The following is a 20,799-nucleotide window of genomic DNA, read 5'->3' on the forward strand; positions in this document are numbered from 1 at the left end:
CAGTATAATCTTGAAGGATTTAACAGTTCTACAATACAATAGCTTCATTATTTTGTTGTGATGCCTCCACTTATGCACTGCTGTAATGATGTATCTGCAGTGTCCTGTTACGTTCAAAAGAGGCTGTACTACTTAGTAATGTTCCTGTGTAGAGGATATCAAGGACTTAGTCCTCCCTCCTGCAGAAAGAGCTTAAATCTGGGTATCCTCCCACAGCAATACTTCTTCCCAGCAATTTACTAAAAAATAATGAATAGAAACATAAACATCTTCTTGCAAGATGGCTGAGCATTTCTCATTACTGTATTAGAAAATATGTAATGTACACCTAGGGTGTCTATTTTCTCACGCTTCAAGTTTATTCAAACCACAGTAAGGAAGAAAAGGGACTTCCTGATCCTTGGATCTCTAAGCATATGGCTTAGCTATTATATTCAGCAGTGTCCTACAGTCCTAAGAATTTCCACAGTTGTCGTATTAGCTGGGCACATGGTCACTCAGCTAAAAGATACATTGACTTAGTAATTACTCATTTTCTGAAGCAGCACAATGGTTGGTCCAAGGATCTCCAAGAAGCTTATGGCAACCATTCTGTTACCACATCTCACTTCTATTTTTGAATGTATATCTCACTTGAAGAGAAGAGCATTTTGCAATCTCTTTATGAATACAACCGCTCCTAACGTGTTCTGCTCACTAAGCATTTGCACTGTTGGGTCCTTTGAAAACTGAGAGCTAGTTTACCTGTTAGTATCAACTGCAGAAGGGTTGATGATGCATTAATTGTACCAAAATTATCAGTGCAATGACTTCCTTGAATACCAGTAGTGCTCATTCCACCTTTAAAACAGACAATTCATTACATCAGTCTATTTGACCTGTTATAGTACAATTAACCAGTAATAATATCATGTAAATATGATTCTGAAGTGTATTTAGTCTCCATAGATTCTTTTATTAACAGAATATCTTTCTACCTGTAGCTATATTTAGTCCATAGCCTAGCAAAGACGTTTTGGAAGGAATCCTCAAGTCCAATGTTTTTCTCAAGTTTTATATCTATCTTTGAGTGAATTAAAAAAAAAAATAAAAATCAAAACCCATTGTGGTGGATTGACCTTGGCTGCCTGTCAGATGGCCACCCAGCCACTCTCTCACTTCCTCTCTTCAACAGGACAGGAGAAAGTAAGATGGAAAAGCTTGTGGATAAGGATCAAGACAGTTTAATACATAAAAGCACAATCTGTATGTGCAAGCAATATGAAAAAGGGGATTTTTTTGCTACTTCCCATTGGTAGGCAGATGTCCAGCTACTTCCTGGAAAGGGGCCTCAATATACATAGCAGTTCCTTAGGAAAGCAAACACTGTAAGCACTAATGTCTTCCTATCCACTCCCTTTCCCTTGACTTCTTATTGCTGGTCTTACAGTATGAAATACTGTAGATTATTGCTGATATAACAGACAACAGAATTTGGCCCTTTATCTTAAAGTTTATAAAGGTAAAAAAAGAATGTCTGCCTTGACAGGTGCTATTGTTCTAAATGAAATATATGCCTTCAGGCAAGTTCTTTCTCTTATAGAAAAAAAAAAAAAGAAAAAGAAAAAAACAAACAAACAAACAAACAAACAAACAAACAAAAAAAAAAACGGAGGTCTGGGCTCCTCTCCAATATTATTTTTTTTTTGGTTCTTTATGCTGTTACCTGAGAGGATTTCCAGGCCTGCAAAAAAAAGCTCTGAAATGACATCACGAATTTCAATTTCATCAGGAACGGGAGGAGCTGGGCGCAGCACATGCCTACTGCTATCAGACAGAGCTTCCAGGATGGCAAGGAACTGAGCTGCAGTACAGTCAAACATTTCTGTCAGCAGACGTTCAGTAGTAGTGCGAGGCCATGACAGCTGAGTAGGAAAAAGTAATGTAAGCTTTGTAATAGCTAAACCCAGTTACAAAAAAGCAAGATTTCTTTCAAAACAATTCTCCTTCAGAAAGAAAGTACATGTTTAAAACAGAAAATAATATACTGTAAAATAAATTGTTATGAATTTCATGCTTCAAAGGCATAGCAAAGCCTCATGCTAAGTGGGTACAGTACTTAAGAAATTTCATAATTTCTTAACAACCACACAACTGCTGTGTGGCTTTTCACTTAGGAAATATAACAGTAGAAATTATGAGTAAAAGTGTAGTAAGGCCACACAGTTCAAAGTCACACAGATCTTTCCTTATAATGATACAAACTTTATCATCAGGAGTGAAGTACTACACACTTATCAGAAAATCAGAGATTGGGATGCTCAGCACTGCAGTGAGAGCAAAATGTCATTCTCTTTACTGACTTGCATGTTTTCAAATAGCATAACGCAAAAACACAACATGCAATGCACAACACACAAAGAAAAAAAAAAAAAAAAAAAAAAAAAAGGTTGGTCTGTTCCACTATTGACAGAGATCTACATAAGAAAATATTTCAGCATTTTATTTCTGTGTCCTGTTTACATGATTGTTACTTCACTAACCAAACTGCTACCACGCAAAGTAAATCAGAGACACAGCATTTACAAGCATTGCTTATTACTCCATCAACATTTCAGTTCTATTTATTTACCACTTTCCCAAATAAAAACACTTCAGAATGGTTTCTAGGTACATTTAACAAGACAAAATTGGAGGAATTTCCTTCTCACTTTGCTGCATCCACATCTTCTATTTTAGCTTCCAAATTAATATCTAAAGACAAGCTCAGATGTGTATATCACAGAATCACAGAATTTTCTAGGTTGGAAGAGACCTCAAGATCATCGAGTCCAACCTCTGACCTAACGCTAACAGTCCCCACTAAACCATTTCCCTAAGCTCTACATCTAAACGTCTTTTGATGGAAAAAAAAAGACTAATCTCTTCAAGATTAGTCTTGAACACGCTTAGATTTGGTCCCTAACTTAGGTAACAGGTAATTTTCATTAAGTGAGGGTTTTTTCATTAAGTGAGGGTTGGAACAAAATCATTGTGCCATGCACTATCAATTATGGCTCAAGTCAATGATTTGAAAGCAAGGTATCAGATAATCTTCTATAAAGATTTGATGTGTAAGTTATGTAAAAGCAGTGTTCAGTGCAATCAGATTGTATCTGTAGCATATTGGTATAACTTCATTATAATTTTATTATTAAATTATCAAATGAACAATCTCAGTTACTTCTGATAAACCTAATACAGCCAATTTTATTTAAATAAGGAAGGAAGGAAGGAAGGAAAGAAGGAAGGAAGGAAGGAAGAAGCCCAATACAGTCACACAAAAGAGCCCTTTTTTTTTTTTTTTTTTTTAAATAATTCTTACACCAGTGGATCACTCATCTTTAACAATGGCTGAAAGGAACACAATGGACTAGTGATATTTAGGGGAATTAATTACCTCTTTAAAGGTCTACATTTTATTCTGGATACCTTTCTCTAACTCATGGTATCTTGCAGAAAAATAAGTGGTCTTCATAGGCAAACAAACAAACACTGTAGTTTTTTTTCAAAGTTCCCCCTTTATCTTCACAGTAATTGAACACAGCAAAGCAAACCCACATACACTTGGTATGAATTTGAACAGAATTTCTCTTTTTGTTAATGTAACTATTAAAGAAAAAAAAATGCTATAAAATGAATTTTTCCCCATAGAATTAATTGCTACATTTTCTCTCCTTTGAAGTTTATTCTGCATTTTAATGATAGATTATGTTAATTATGAAACTGAGAGATGAGAGCCTTCTCCTTGTGAGCAGCACTATGTGTATTAAGCAGAATTATATCATATACTCGTCACCTGCAAACAGTAAACAAAGATAGGGATTATACAAAATGTTAAACTTACATTTTGTGCTTCTTTCAGGCTAACTCTTAACTTAGGTCGAAAGTAGTTTTTTGGTTTTCTTCTGGATTCATATACTGCTCTTTTGAAAATCATTACTGACATCTGGCACAAAGGAAAAAATAACTGTGTTATGTGCTCTGCTCATAAAGATTGTAGCTACTGTAACTGTTAATAATTAATTTCAAAATGATACCTTAAGAGTGGCCTCTCTAAAAATCTTTCTCGTTTCTGAATTTTCCTGAGAAGAACTGATATTTTCTAATTGCTTCAGTTCATCAATTTTAATCAGACCACGGCGAGCAAATACCTGTCCAAAGTATTAAAAAAAACAAAAACAAAACTGAAACTGATACTATGTTTTTTTATTCTGATTGTTGGGGTGTAATTTCAGAGTCACATCATTCTTGAATTCAGACAACTGCAAAGGACTGCAATGAAAGCCAGGTCATGAGCAATAGTTGAAAAGGAAAAGAAAACCTTTGCAAAATGTCTTTTGTATATCTGCATGGGGATTGATCACAACTTAATGCTAGAAATCTGTGACTATTATTACAATACAAAGTAATGATGCATTTAACTTTGAATTGATTATTCATATACGTATTGAAACAACCCAACATTACAGTTAAATTTTGGAATACAGGCAGAAATCTAAATGCATATGATCTGGAAACAATCAGGAATATTTAAATAAATATTTATTTCCCACTTATTTGCATCTGAAATTATGGTTATATATGGTAAATCAGGATACCTCTCCATGAATGCCGGCTTGACAATCAAAATAACACTGAGAAACTGCAGCATATAGAGTGGCTCTCCATGTCAAATAATGTACAGATAAGAGTGGAATGGATAATTCCATACATATACTCGCCCAAAGTAAGTATTCCAGCACCTGAAATAAAGAAATCCAGTTTCAAACTGAACATTTTTTTATACTACATGAATAAACTTCCTATCACTTAGGAACACATACGAAGACTTATTTTTCTGGTAAGACAAATTAAAAAAAAAAAAAATCTAAATCTATATTTATTTTTAAAATATTTTGTTGACTACAAAACACTCTCCCTGCTTATTATCGTTTTTCCATCTGAAACTGTGGGCAAGCATTATGTTTTAGCCTCTGACATACCTTAACCATTCCAGCCCACTTGTCACCAGAAAGCATTGCTGCCATCCCCTCTCATCTGCTGTTATTATGAGAGTTCTCCCTCTCCTTTGTGTCAGCTATAGTGATTTTTTTTCTTAGTTTTCAACTAGATCCCCAAGCTGATTTGGGATGCAATAGAGTCTGCCTCCTTTGGTGACAGCCTGCACTTAGATCAATTTATAACCAAGGAACTACACAATTGGCTCTTAATTTTAGGGCATTTATATCTCTCCCAAGATAGTAATTTCAGCACTTGCTCACTTTATAGAATTAGCCCTGCTATATTGATGGAACAGTATCTTCCCCTTCTATTTGCTTTGTTTCTTAAGGTGCACTAAATTTGCACAACTTCAGTCTTAAATCAATTTACAGATTTTTAATTTAAATTAAAATAATCTGAAATACCTATGATTAGTTCCTCTGTACCCTATATAAGAAAAACCTGAATGTTAAACAAGGTGCTAAATCACTTCTGTTTTCAGTCAGATAAAGTAGAGATACCTCTCTCGTTCAATCAACAACTGATATAAGCAACTAATAAGAAAAGAAACCAAATATAGGCTGATTCAGATTCTGTGCAAGTTTTAATAGGGGAAAAAAAGAAGCTAAGAAAAAAAATTACAAAGATAATTATAAAGAAAAAGGGGAGCGGGGAGGAAGGCCATGTCATTTTTAAGTGTTTGCATCTAAAAACATAGCCACCAGGTGTCAGTATATCTCCAGATTTCAAGAAACAAAAGCCCACTTGCAACCGAGCTATTGCCCAGGAAGGAGGAAAAAAAAAAAAAAAAATCCAGGGCCCTGTGAAAGTGTCTGATATTCCATCTCACAGACTAGTGAGGCATTGTGCTGAGCTCCATCCCGCGGCTGAGGAAGGAGCAGAGGCACCAAGACATGAAAGCTTTTAAATTGGCCACTGACCTCCAGACATTTTGTTAATTCGTGACAGGTGCTGTTACTGGCAATGACAATGAAATAGATGTCAGGCTACAGTGCTATGAAAAATACAGGTGCATTGTCCAATCTTTTGTACAGTTTTCAAATATTTCTCTTTATTTTCCATACCTTAGCAGACTGACCTATCATCATCAAATGTCTGCATATGGTGTAAATATGAATTGTACCTGTAAAAAATAAAATTAATATACATAAAAAATAATATAACTTTTATATTCCTATGTGAAATTTGTCATGTTAACCAACTGAAAATTCCTCTCAGTATCTTGGCTATTTCCAGAGGCTGAAAAATAAACTAATAATCTTTATGTAACTGTTTTGAAATCAAATAAGTTGAACCCACCAAATTCTTGAGCGATGTTAACTTCAAAAGTAACTACAAAACTTTGTTTTGTAGTAATACAAATAACTAAAATAAAATAACTAAATATTAAAATACACTATATTGAATTTTTATTAAATGTACTGATAGAGATATTTTTTTTTAATCCCCAGATGCCAACCTCTGAAAATATTACCTCTTTTCACAGACCTTACCTTGCAGGATTTTTTCAGTCTGTCATGGTACTGTTCTGGCAGACAACACTATCATTTGATATTCAGTAGGATAATTGAATAAAGAAAATTGATAGTGAATAGAATTTTCAAAAGCATCAAAGTGACTTACAAATAAAATCCTGTCAAAAAAATTACTTAATGTAGGCTAGGTCACAAAACTGCTATTCAAAAAATCAGCCCTAGAAGTATAAAAGACACTACAGTTCCCAGGGGAAAAAAATAATAATAAAATCTATGCTTTCTGTATGACTGTTCAGAAAGGGACACCTGTGGCAGCAGGAGGTATCACAATGTCAACTGTCATAGTCTGAAGGGTATTATTATTCCAATAAGCAAGATATTAGCAAGCATTAGTAAGAATTTTTTAAAGTCAGTTAAATGTAGTGAGACGCAAAATCTGTTGCCAGAAATTGCAGAAAAATGTTTGGGAGCTGGAAAAAAAATCTGACATTACTTAATGTCTTCTTCTAATTTGATTAAAAAAAAAAATCATTATTGACTAGGCATGGTACAGTGACCTGTCACACAGGTAGATGGACATAAGAATGGCAGGTGATCAGATTTTAATTACAGGTTTTTTTCCTACTGAAGCAAACAAAAAACATGCCTCAAAAGGAATGATGGTAATGGCAGTCCCAGGAAAGCAAGGATAAGAATTTCAACTGTTTATAGCTCAGAGAAAGTAAATACCAGTTTGTGGTTTTTTTTTTAATTAAATTAAATCAAACTATTTTCTCGATTTATATTGCAACAATTGACCATAGTGGAATGAAATAATAGACCAAACTTTTGACTAAACAGCATTGCCTTTCTCGCTCTCTCTCTCTATATATATAGGTTTTCTTCTTGAAGTAAAAATCTTGATACACCATTCACTGTATTTAGTTCACAGAAGCTCCATTTTTGCCTCAATTTTTTCCCAATCCAAGTACTTATATACACTAACATCATACACAGAAATTCAAATTATTTAAAAGTAATGTGGTAGTTTTTAAAAGAGTTTGGTTATTAACTCCAGCCTTGGAGAACATTTTTAAGAAATACAAAGATTTAATGTCATGGACAGATGATCATGTTCTACAGTTAAACCTGCAATCCCCTTTTCAAAAACAAAAACAAAACAAAACAAAACAACACAAAAAAAAAAAAAAAACACTCATTAACACAAATATTTTATTGATAAATAGAGCTTTTTTATAAAATATGCCCTTACTCTGTCAGATTTCATTTTATTAGTACACTCAAACCACAGCTATGATGAAAAAGCTATTACTTTTATAACTGTCCATTTGAAAAAAAAAAAGCACACTGTAGAAACTTATAATTAAAAATTTGTTATTTTAGAATATGAAACATTTTTTTTAAATACTACTGCAATTAAAAACTAACTAGAGATTTATTCATGACCCCTACATTGACCTTAAAGAATACATATAAAATTTCCCTCCATTGGTTTGCTTAGCAGAGAAATGCAAATGGGGAGCCTGCGGTACCATTGTAGATAAGCCAACAGAAATTCTCCTGAGGTAGAGCCACTTGCATGGTGAGTCGTAAGGAGGACAAGACATCGAAACAAGTCTGCAGGGATTCTTGGTTCTGGAGATTTCTGTCATTGCTACAAACCATCTGGTATATACAAACATTCCTCTCTTGCAAAGCATGGAACTGAAATATATGGAAACATATGTAAAATAATTATATACATATATACACACTCATTTAAAATAGATGGACCTACCATTTTTTCCTTCAGTAAAGTACAACAAATCATTGAACGTGAAAAGAGCAACCATACCAGAAAAAAAAACAAACAAAAAAAAACAAACAAACAAAAAAAAACAGCATAACATTTAAATGAGAATTAAAATATGGAGAAAGTGAACAGCTCTACCATTGGCCTTGTTGATTTACCAGTTGTTTTACCATTAGCCTGGGTCATTTTCCACTGTCCCACGGAATGAAAATTCACCTAGTGCAGTAGTTGTGTTGAAACAGTTGTAGAGAGAAAGGTTAAGACATTAAACTGGTATTTAAAAGATCTGCATGTAATTCTTGGCCCCTCTGTAAACTAAGGCAACTTTTAATTTTACTTCATCTGTATCACCCACTCTATATTTCCTGCTCCCACTGATCACCTTTCTCTGCTATTGGATTGCAGACATATAGTCCCTTCTCTTCCTGGCAATACCTAACCTAATGTGATCTCAGTCTTGTCTGGAGTACATCACTGGAAAAGCAAACCTAAGCAAAAGAGAGGAAATGAGGTAAGTGCAAAAAGGCCATTCAGAATTTATCAATCTCTCAGATTTCTAGAAGATGCATTATTGCTACCAGTTCCAGTTTTAAAGATCACTGTCAAACCAGATTTCATATCTGAAAATTTACAAATATCTCACTGTCCAACAGCCAAGTTATAGAACAAGCTTTTCAGTATATACTGATGAAAAGATCTGGCACAATCATCAGTTCAGGGTCTAGACAAACATATAGAAAACAGGAGAAACCATCTCCAGAATTTTGAATTTAATTACAAAGTGTTTTTTTAAAATCAAAATAATATTGATTAACATAGCTTCAGTCATATTCTCTCTAAGAAGCTAAAATATATTTGAAAAACAAAAGAAATAATATAAAAAGTAGCTCTTCTATCATGACATCTGCTTCCAACTTTCAAGCAAGCTCACTGTCTCTATTTCTTCACACCTATGTACAATCTAACTCTGACTAAAAGAATATGAATTTAATTATCTCAATACATAGGAAATGCCTTTGGTTTCCTTTTGTTCTTCTTGATAAAAGAGTAACTTATAATCACAAAATGGTTTGGATTGGAAAGGACCTTAAGGATCACCTGGTTCCAAATCCTCTGCCATGGGCAGAGACACCTCCCACCAGACCAGGTTGCCCAAAGCCTGGCCTTGAACACCTCCAGGGATAGGGCATCCACAGCTCCTCTGGGCAGCCTGTGCCATTACTTGCATTACTTTATTTTGAAATATCTACCACATACCAAAAACAGAGCTACTCAGCAAAGCACTGCTTAAGATAAAATCTAGTGTTTTTAGCATTCCCCTAATACCTACTGAAACGCTTTCCTTCTTAGATAGCAAATGATAAACTGCAAACACCTATCCCTATAATCAATTAACACAAAAGGATGCAAACACACTTTTAAGGTCACTTAACTCTCACAGAGCTTAGATCACTTAAAACTCTTCACCACTCTGTCATTTTTTTACATATTGATAATAATATCAAATAAATAAAATAAAATCAATACATAAAATAAAATAAAATAAAATAAAATAAAATAAAATAAAATAAAATAAAATAAAATCAATAACTTAATGCTAGGAATACAATGTTCTTAATTGGTATGTCATGAGCTTTTTTTTGCATGTAGTATTTTTGCACATTTATGATAAACACTACAGTGCAATGTTTTAATTCTCTTGCACACTGTCCAGTTCTTAAATCAGACCATATAGAAATTTCAACTGCAGGAAAGTTATCAACTTTGGTCCATACCCTGATGCTGACAAAGGTTAATAGCAACTATTTCAGAGCAAAAACTGCTGTAGACAGTTATGGAATAACCAATTTCAGAAAACTACCTTTCTAACATTGACAGGGGTTGGCAAAGTCCACAAAAGCATAAGCACTTAAATCCTCTTAGAAATCTACACCCCTCTGGATGTTCATACCATATATATGACTGTTAAATCTCCATGTAATCTGTTTAGACAAGCTATCAAAGTTTAGTTAATATTAATATTTAATTAATATAGCAATGTTAATCACATTTGTGGATGGTAAAGAAGACTATTTATTTTGAAACTGCAAATGTATTCAACGGAAAAAAATAAAATAAAATAACCCTACCGTAAATGCCGCATTTTTGTCTCTGAAACCATTTGGAAAAAAGGTGGATTTAAATTTATGCACATCATCTGTGATATCATCAGGGTTTACAGAACTGAACTGCTGAAGGTATCTTCCATAGCACTGTCGAAGTGCCAGCTTATATTCCTGAAGAACAAAGAATAAGTTACTTTTACAGTTTGTATATTACATTTCTATTTCTATAACATGTGTTATACGTTATCATATTCATGTAAAAAGTATCAATGTGAGAGAGCAGCTGGAAGTAAAACACTGAAGTTTCATATAAACATTGAGCAATATTATTTCAAATGTCAAATCTCTCAGCAAATGAAGGTTAAAGTACTTAAAAGAAGAACTTCTGATTAAAGTAAACAAACTCCTAAATCACAAGTATGACATATCAGAGAACAAGTGTAAAGTCTGATCTTGGGGTAACGTAATAAAATCAAAGGGCTCCTGGAATATCCTGAAGGGTTTCAGCAGTAATGATAATGGTACTACACTTCTGAGAAAGGTATTTTGTTAAGCAGAATTTTATAAACAATATACAGACATCATCACTTCCCCATTTCCCTGATGTCAATGCAGAAAGGAAGAGTGTCTTAACTCAAACACTTTGAGTAAGATCAAGAAAAAAAGAATGAAATCAGCGACAACTGGAATTACTTAAGGCCAAGTCAGTGTTACTAGACTAGAAATCGCCACTGGGTCTTTAAATCTGATAGCAAACAGGATGCTGAGCTTTATGTGTCATTTAGCACGCACCTCCCCAGCAGCACTTTGGTCCATTCTAACATCAGACTGAGACTATGGCTCAGCTCTGACTCAGCTGCCCAAGTGCCACTTACTTACTGAATCACCTCCACCACTTCCTGCAGCAAAGATTATTTAGAGCTTTCTCTACCAACTTCATTAACACTAGACCACACACACTCCAGCCATGATAAATTCTGGGGGAAAAAAAAAAAATGATAATAACTAATTTCTACTTGTAAAAAATGATCCTTTGATGTTTAATCACAGAAAATGCAAACACATTTCCTTGGACCCACTCTTTTCAGTTTAAATTCCTACCACCACAGTAACACTTACCCCAAACTTTTAATAATCTGAGGAATCTTACTGACATGACCCTACTATCTCTTTTGCTGTGTGAAAGGAGCTGCCATAGCCAGAAACTTTTACTTTCTGCGGACAGGTATGGGCAGTTGGTCACCTGTGTAAGCTAATGCATAGAGTCAGCCTGTGATAACTCTTAGAATCCTAAACCATGGTTCAGAATGTCCCTAAGCTGGGTACTAATATAAAAACAAAAGGTGATTCCTCTCCCAAACAGCTTAGAGTATATAAGAGATAAGAGACAGATAGAGACAGAAAGGAAAATGAAATGAGTCAGTACTGATTAGTATGATGACTAACGGGCTAGCCAATTTCAAGATCTATGACATAATGAACTTAGGCGTGTCCTAAAAGATACATAGCAGATGTATAATGGAAAGAAATTTAAAGTGAGATTGCATGAAAATAAATAGCAGGAGGATGGAAAGTTAAGCTGGTGCTTAATCACTGGTAATGCATTTTAAAAGACTCTGCAGCATTAAGTATTACGTAACATAAAGGGGGATTGCAATTTAAAATAATCACCAGCAGTTTCCAACTAAGATTCAAAAGGGACCAAAAGAATGTTGCATTTATGCAAGAGGCTCCACCCTGCCTATCACAGAACTTGCTGTTACACCACATTCATCTTTCCTGTAATGAATTTAAATTTGTAACTAACATCCATCACGTTTTTTCCTCTTTTCTCCAGAGAAAAAATATGAATACAATGAAAACTACATCTGTAAAGTCAAAGAAATGCACTTAAAAATGGGAGTTCCAAGGACAGCTCACTTCAAAATTTTAGGCTAGCCAGCAAGAAAACTTTTTCTACAGCATCGATAACTTTACTGTAGAAAACCATATTACAACAGAGGTTGGCAGCTGTGAGTTCTCAGACTTCTAGATTATTTTTAGGCAATATTGGGCCAGGTCTGGAAGCTCCTTGAATATAAGGGCCAAATTACCACACTTGAGTCATGCCATGGGAAGCCAATGTATAGAGGGCAGGGTTTGATTTATTTGAAATAACTTCCTACTGAGTAAACTGTGAGAGCAGCACTTCCGAGCACTAAAAGCTTTGTGTAATATTCAGAGCAATTCCTAGGCCCAGCAGCTGTGGAAACTTAAGGGAAATATGAATACGAACAAAACCTGAATGGAATTGCCTAGGCAGTGAAGGAGCTATTAACAAATGCAGTTAGTTCTTCAAGACCTTTCTTAAGAATTTCTGTGAATATTCCCAAACCTATACCATGAACCTGTACCTTCAGTTACAATAGGCACCACAGTTACAAACTCTTCTATATGCCTTCAACCTACCAGTGAGTGTTGCGTGTTGCTGAAGTTCAGCTTCAGCTTGCTGTTCTTTATGCAGGAGGCAGGCCACTTCTGTGGAATTCTTTAGGGCAGATGCAGTGAAGGATATAGAAGACTTTGCAACATTTGCATGACCCTCATACTTGTCTCCAGGTCTGTGGAAAAGCTCAACTACTAGCTACTTATAAATGCTTTCCACAAATAGCATAAACAGCATTTATTATTGCTAGGTTCCATAAGCAAAGGGTATAATAGTGTAACAGTTTCACTGGATGTATTCCTCCAAAAGACAGGTCTTCAGACTATCTTGATACACTTCCAATTATGCCTGCTACTTTTCTAGGTGAAAAGGAGGAATCTAACAGTGTCATATGCTGCAGAGAATAACAATAATAATTTTTTTTTAAGTGACAATAGGCATTTAACTGCTTTCCTAATGGAAAAGTCAATAGAGTGTTCTTAAAAACTGTTTTCAGTTTAAACACAATGTCAGTTATATGTTTTTCTTTTGCTGGTGGGGACAGAACAAGAATATGAAATTTCTTCAACAGAATATAAATCCAAATATATTTTTTCCTCAATATTGTCATAATAGTTCCAAATGACATATAAAAGAGTTTAAAAGAACTATTTAGGAACCTCAAAAATGGTCTTATTTATGCAATGAGGTCAAGTTTTTAGCAAGACACAATCTCAGATGCTTATCTCTGTAAAATGAAACAATACAAAGACTTGAATATATCAAGATGACATATAATAATAGTAAGCTTAACACCAAAAATAAAGCAGATGAAATCATGCTTTCACTTTAGTAAAATTTAATACCCCATTCTAAATAATAATAATAATAATAGCAACAACTACCGTTTGGTTTAATCTAGTTTTTTATTCCCATTATATTCAAAAATGAAGAAGTTACAGACACTTTCCAAAGCTCTTCTTGGAACAGTGTTACAAATAAATTATATACTTTCACTAACTTTTCAGCTATAAATACATTTTTTCTTTTACAATCAAATTTTAAAAAGAATAATACTATCAAAATCCTGTATCTAAAGTAGGTGGAAAGCACACAATTAAAATATTTATTTGATTGTCTCTTAACAGACACACTAGATAGCTGGAGTTATAACCTAGAAATGTATTATTGATCAAATAAGAGTCTTCCAGTATGTTCCTAGGAAAAAGTAGGATGATGATGGATCATTACAAACACAAAATCACACTAAACAGATGGCATGTATTTAGGAGCTGCACCTTTCTCTAAATTACATGTGTGCTAATTCTCATCAAACTTTAAGCATATTCTCTCAAGCAGCTTTTCAAGAACTGAAACGTTATAACAAATCAACCCATGATTGTGTAGTCCCTTAGCATTTCTGCTCCACAACTGTATCACTCAGAACCACACACCATTCCTCAGACCCAAAAGAATGACTTGCAGATAACTTTCAACTGTACTTTGAGCTGCTTCTCAGCCTTGCTTTGTAACTGCCCTTGGAAGACCCAGACTTTATGGCATGATCTTCGACACAAGTATCACTGAGGTAATGAGCAGCACGCCTTTGAAGGTGTTTTTTTTCTCAGCAGACACAAAGGACAAACATTATGTAAGAACATAACATAATAATAGCCCTACTGAGTCAATAGCTACCCCAGCTCCAACTGCAGCCAGTAACAGATGACTAGATAAGAGTTACCATGTCATAAAACACTCCCTGAATATTCTCAACGTCTTCAACAATCTACAGCTCACACTGTAAACTTGTCATGTTTCCTTGGTACCCAAAGAAAGAAGGTACCCAAGGAAAGAAGGTGCCCAAACTTTCAGCATTCATACCATCCTGTGGCAAGAAATTCCACAGCTTTAGTACACATTCTGTGAAGATCCAGTCTGCTCTTGTCCAAGCTTGCCACCTACCAGCTTCATCTGATGGTGTTATATTAGAAGTGGAAGTGTACACGATCAGTCCCTGTTCAGCCTCTTCTTTCACTCATGATTTCACAGACCTGCATTACACTCTGCTCAGTGATCTCTGTTCCTAACTGTATAGTCATAGCCTACTTTTGGTTTTTGTGTGGAAGCTGTTTCATGCTTTGTCATCCTCATTACTCTCTCCAGATTCTTGCCTTGTTGCAATTTATCCTTTCTAAGGAGACCAGAAGTGCACACAGAATTCAAGATGCAAGAGCACCATCCATACATGCAGCTGTTATAATCGATGTCTCTTTTCTGTTCTCTGTTCCCCTCCTAACAATTCTTTACTTTCACTTTTAGTTTACTGAGCACTGAGTTGACATCTCTGTGGAGCAAACCACCACTATAAATACTGAATAAAGATTTTGCAGTGTTCAACTTTAAAGAGGCAACAGTTGCATAGAAAATGTAGATATAGCAAATATATCCCAAAAATGGCAATTTTACAATAATAAATGAAAGATACAAACCACCAACTCTCAATGGGATTATTTTGTAAAAGTTTTTGCTACTTTCTAAACAGCTTCCTATAAAATATCATTAAAAATTAAAGTAGCATAGAAGCATAATGAAATAAAAAAAGACTGTGATTGAGACTTTTCTGTTTTGATATGACTTACTTTGATCTGAACAAGGGAATCACCAACTTTCAGAAGTTTGTCATTGTAATACCAGTCTGGCAGTCGAGGCTTATATTTGTTCCAAATATTAAACAAAGTATTTGCACTAAAAATACAGGAGAAAAACATTCCAGATTAGACTGGCAGTAGACTCATCATAACAAGTAAACAAATCAAGAAAACTTCAAATTGTGAAAACACCTTTCTTCCAAATGTATTTGAACCTCTACATACTTCAAAACAAGTGATCATTAAAACTGGATTTAACAAGCAGCCAAGGACATTTCTGGGTTTCATTTCTGTCAACAGTTTTTATCACACAGATTTTTTAAAAAGGATGAATTGTTTTGTATGTAAATACTTAATAAAATGTCTTAATACAAGTCCCTTTGCATTGTTCAAACACGGTCATAACTGTCAAATCTGTCCCACTTTTCAGATTGTATCTGAGAAGCTCTGTAGAAGCTATTTGGTATTTTAAGGAAACTCAATGGATTACAACTCAGACCAATTATTGGACCAGAAACTACAAGAACTAAGAGTAGGGGAAAAAAAAAAAAAGATCCCCAAATAATAATGGTTGTCTGGTAGTAGCAAACTTAGGACCTAGTAGCCATGAAATAAACTGTAGAACTGTACCAGGAATCACAAAAAGAAGGAAGTCATTAGAAAGCCTCTAGCATGAAATGTTTGGGAACTTTAAATTGTAAAGGGTGGGACTCAGAGAGAGCAAGCAAATGACATGTTTCTAAAAAGGAAAAAAAAAAAAAAAAAGGAAAAAAAAAAAGATTTTATGGCAATAGCTGCCACCTTAGACTTCTTTAAGAAATCTATATTCAAGCTGGAAAACATTAATTGATCAGGCAGACTGCTAATAAGCACAGGGATTTTTCTGAAAAGAATCCTATTACAGAACTAACAGTATTGACAGTCTTAACAGCACCAGGCATCTCTTACATTTATTCTCTTAACAAATCACTTCTACTAAAACCTCAGCAAAGAGTGCCTTGTGAAACCACAGCATCTACATTATTCATAGGCAGCAATTTATAAGGGAAATAACTAAAGAGAAGGGAATTCATGTTGGAAGATAACCTTCTAGCTGGCTTCTCATGTCTAAACTGTGTGGTTTCTGGTGTGAGATATCAGGATCTTTTCACTCTCCTGAGATAGCAAAAAGATGGTAGATCTCCTAAGATGGTAGACTAGAATGCAAGACACTTTCTTCAGCTGTTTTCTGACATTAAGGAATTTTGAATCCTTTTTTACAGTCTCCCAGACAGTTCTTCATTGTAGCTTATAAGACTTCCAGTAAAAAAAGCACAATAAGAATCATCAGTTTTCCCACACAGAAAGCTACAAGCCACCTTCACATTTCAAGGTGAAACAGATGGCTGTATGAGCAACTTGTCAAAATGATCTCTACACCAAAGAATGACAACACTCATAGTCTTTTTTTTTTTTTTTCCCCTAAAAGTATCACCTCGGCACAATTTTCGGTTCTTGGAAGTAAACAGCAAAGAAAGAAATGGGACATTCTAGAGGTGTATCTTAAAAGAAAAATGCAGTAACAGCACAAACCAGGCCAAAAACAACGACCTGAATACAATCTTCTCCCACATTACATCTTTGAAGAAAACCATAGCTCAGTCTAATAAAGAGCACCTTCTAGGTGGAGAATGCGTTCTTCCTGGTCCATCTGTAAGCAATTAATTGCTGGGTGGCTACTGACCTCTTACACCAACAGAAGACTACCAGTCTGGCCAGCAGGGGTAAATCTGCAAAGAGGCTCCAAAGGAAGGAATCAGTCGGGCATCCAAGTGGAGTCCCTTTGGACTATCATGGCAAGAAACTTAGGAAAAGACTTCCAAAGTCCTAAAGGTTTGATATATACTACTTGAGGAAGAAGAAAAAAGCTAATTATCAGGCTGTGAAGTAACTGATAGTAAGAACAACTGTGGGAAGAGGTCTGGGAGGTAAGACTAGCAAATTTCTTCAGGATGATCAGCTGGAAAACCCCCAGCGAAGGCCATCCTCACTTTTTGTTTTGAATACTCTATTAAGAAGTGAGATCCTTAGCTGCAGCAATAAACTAGTGACAAATCTGACTAGACTGCCAACTTCAATGGGGACATTCAGGTGAAATATATCTGCTACAATGCCATGACTAAGTACAAATGAGTGCATGATACAGGAATGTTCCTTTGACACAGACAAAGAAGTGTGAGACACTTCCCAAACAGCTAATATGCCTTTCCTTTATATACAGGTAGGCTGTAGGACACCAGAATAACAAGTTAAGCAAGTGAATTCTCAGAAAAATACTGGGCTTCTGGACCTCAGAGGTGAAGCTTCTTTATTTCCAACCATTCTATGGATAAAAAAAAATATTTTCCTGAAAGGTCAATCCTTAATATTTTGCATAGGGTAAGGACCATGCAGCTGTATTTCTGGGTCACAAGTCTTTGCTACAATTAGTACAGGATTTTCTGATACTGATCAGAAGATGTCTTATAGAACGAGGGTGGCTAAACCGCACAACATGAAATAAAATCAATAGTTTGTGGTAATTCCTTGATGTTCCCATTGCCCAAAGAAATGGGTTAAAACAACTTATCATTTAGTTGAGGGAAAAACATTTTTGATTGCTACTTCTTCTGCTGGAAAAGATTCATAACTCCAGCACAGGGCATGTAATCGGTATTTTTTGTTACTTACATTAGAACATTATAAGTGCCTAAATTACGGCCTTACTATTGACTTATCGACATCAAAGGCTGACAGCATTGGAAGAATGAAGCCGACAGTCTTCTAAAGTGTACATATGTACCATGTGGAAGCTCATTTTCTTGCTTCTGTAATAACAAGAGCACTTTAATCATCAACCAAAATCATGCCAGAAAAAGTAGCTTGACAAATGACAAGGCAAGAATTCTTTAGAGCATTTAGGAAACCATCTGCAATAGCCATTACCTTCAGAAATTCTTAAAAGCAACTAGACTAAGGCTAGTTCTGCAACCAGCAATTTTGAGTTATCAAACAATGAGAAAGCAAGGGAAAAACAGCATGGAAATTTCAAGCACAAACAAATACCCGTGACTGTGCTAGCTACCTCAGTGTGTGTGCTAATAAGCAGAATTCTAGTTTTCTACTTCCATAATGTCCCTACGCATACAAAAAATGTCAGACGATGCAGAGGCATGGGGAGCTTAGTGTTATGCAATGTTCTCCATGCCTTGGAGCTCTGGCATGGGTCACTCACTACTATCACCAACTGCTGGGATCAAGACCCAGGTAGTGTTAGCTCTCTTCTCCTTGTGAGCTGCAGAATTCTTTAGATGGGAAAATGTTCTCATGCCAACCGAGCCAGCATGGACATGGGTAACATCTACAAAATAACCAGTTCTAAAAAGATAGAGCCTCATTAGGTCAAAATATTCCAGAGGGGAAGGTAAAGAACTGCTTGGAGACACTGTTCACAGAAACTGATTACTTGACATGACATTTGCGAATGGATCGGTTTCAGCATGCCCAGCTCTCAACCAGAAGATACAATGAATGTGTTCATTATCAGCAGTTTTCTGCTGAATTGGTGTTGTGTGAAGCAGCTTAGTGGCATTCCTTCCTCTGAGGGGCCTAAAGGGGATACTTTTGAAGTAAGAATACAGATCAGCTAAAGCAAAAAACAGTCTGAAGCTATAAATGAAGGGCTTAAAAATACCAAAGCACTGAAATCAGCTGCTGAAGCAATACCAAAAGCCAACACACCAAGATTTAAAATACTAGAGGCAAAGGCCTGGAGACCCATACCTGAGTGACAGATCTAGGCCTAGACCTAATGATGAACGTGCCACATAAACAATTTAGAAATCCAGAATACTTAGAAAAGGAGAGCTCTCCAGTGCAGACAAATGATAGACTGCAGAATCTGAGTACAACCTAAAGTATGTCCAGCTCCTTTAGAGAAAGGCTATTTGTAGACTGCATCTAGGAAAGTACCAAGTGAAATATGTAAGGACTGAAGCTGCACGTAAGTGATAAGCTAAGCACCCTGTAGCCTAACTGCTGTGCTCTTTTTGAATGAAACTACGGTAACGGGAAACTTTCACTTTCATGTTAAAGATCTGTGAATTTAGTCTAGAACACAGCTCAGATAACAACAGGAGAAAATCAACTATTTAGCTTAAAAGAAGCAGTTGAACATTTACGTTATAATGTACCTAAATACAGCAGGGAGAGCTACATGAGAAATGCACAGTCTGCATAAGACATATGCATGAACTGTGAATCATCCACCGATTTTAGTTGCTCTATATTAACTGCATCAGAAAATGTAGAGCTCTGCATACCCACAGATCGGCATGTATGTGAGCAAACAAATATGCACAATTATACTTGCCATATGTTCTGCCTGCATCGCCGTGTATAAAAATATACCTACGTAGACATGGCCATATGCACGAGGGCAGCCGTGTGTCGCTATCCTCGCGTGGCCCTGCTGTGAGCACATCTTTCGGGGCAGGCACAGCCCACCCGCGCCCACCCTCGCAGCCAGCAGCACAGCCTGGTGGGCTGCCAGCTGCTCCTTCAGGAGGGTTTTCCGGCTGAAGAGCTCAGGCAGCTCTGGTACGGCTGCAATGCCAGCAGCCACAACACCCTGCGCTTTCTTCCTATGGTATTCACTTGGAGGAGGTGCAGAAAAAGGAGGTGTTGGGGTTTGGGAGGGTCTCATGGAGTCATTAAGGTTGGGAAAGCCCTCCAAGACCATCTGGTCCAACCACCCCCCTACCACCAATGTCACCCACTAAACCATGTCCCTAAGCACCACGTCCAACCTCGCCCGAAACACAGGCAGGGGCGGTCCCTACCCGCGGCGCTGCAGGTCGTGGCGCTGCGGCTCGGCGTCCCCCGCGCCCCTCAGGCGCCTTAGGAAGCCCAGGACGTCCCGCAGCTCGGCCTCCAGGCTGTCCACCACCGGGTTGCCCGGCTCCACGGCCCCGTAGAAGGCAGCCGCCGGCGGCTCCGCCATCCTCCGGCCCGGCCGCGGCGCGGCGGCGTCGCCAAGCAACGGGCACGGGCTGCGGGCCTGCCCCGGGACATGGCGGCCGCAGCGGGGCCCCCCGGGAGGGAGCCCCCCGAGCCTGAGGCAGGGCTCTGGCAGCCCAAGGAGCCCCCCTGGGTGTCCCCCCGCTTCCAGCAGAAACGAGCAGAGCCCCTCCTTCAAGGCTGTAGGAGGGCATGGCACCCAGGTGTTTTGAAGTTGTCTGTGGGCATCACGAAAAGGGGCTTGGGAGGGATGCTAAGCAAAATGGATCGGTTGGCACCTGCACAGCACCTTGCCACCTGCATGTCAGCCATGAGT

At 36.7% G+C, this 20,799-nt stretch overlaps 1 protein-coding gene across 1 annotated transcript in view; it reads right to left on the reverse strand.

Annotated features, from left to right (window-relative positions):
- CFAP54 (cilia and flagella associated protein 54) overlaps positions 1-20,466 on the reverse strand; it is a 108,701-nt gene extending 88,235 nt beyond the window's left edge. The window contains 10 exon segments of the mRNA XM_032207690.1: positions 745-840; positions 1,706-1,904; positions 3,866-3,967; positions 4,059-4,172; positions 4,620-4,763; positions 6,087-6,145; positions 8,030-8,201; positions 10,419-10,565; positions 15,438-15,543; positions 20,306-20,466. Of these exon segments, the coding sequence (XP_032063581.1) occupies positions 745-840; positions 1,706-1,904; positions 3,866-3,967; positions 4,059-4,172; positions 4,620-4,763; positions 6,087-6,145; positions 8,030-8,201; positions 10,419-10,565; positions 15,438-15,543; positions 20,306-20,466 (1,300 nt within the window).
- Positions 20,467-20,799: the final 333 nt, after the last annotated feature.

This window comes from Aythya fuligula, chromosome 1, assembly GCF_009819795.1.
Source record: "Aythya fuligula isolate bAytFul2 chromosome 1, bAytFul2.pri, whole genome shotgun sequence".
NCBI classification, from domain to species: domain Eukaryota; kingdom Metazoa; phylum Chordata; class Aves; order Anseriformes; family Anatidae; genus Aythya; species Aythya fuligula.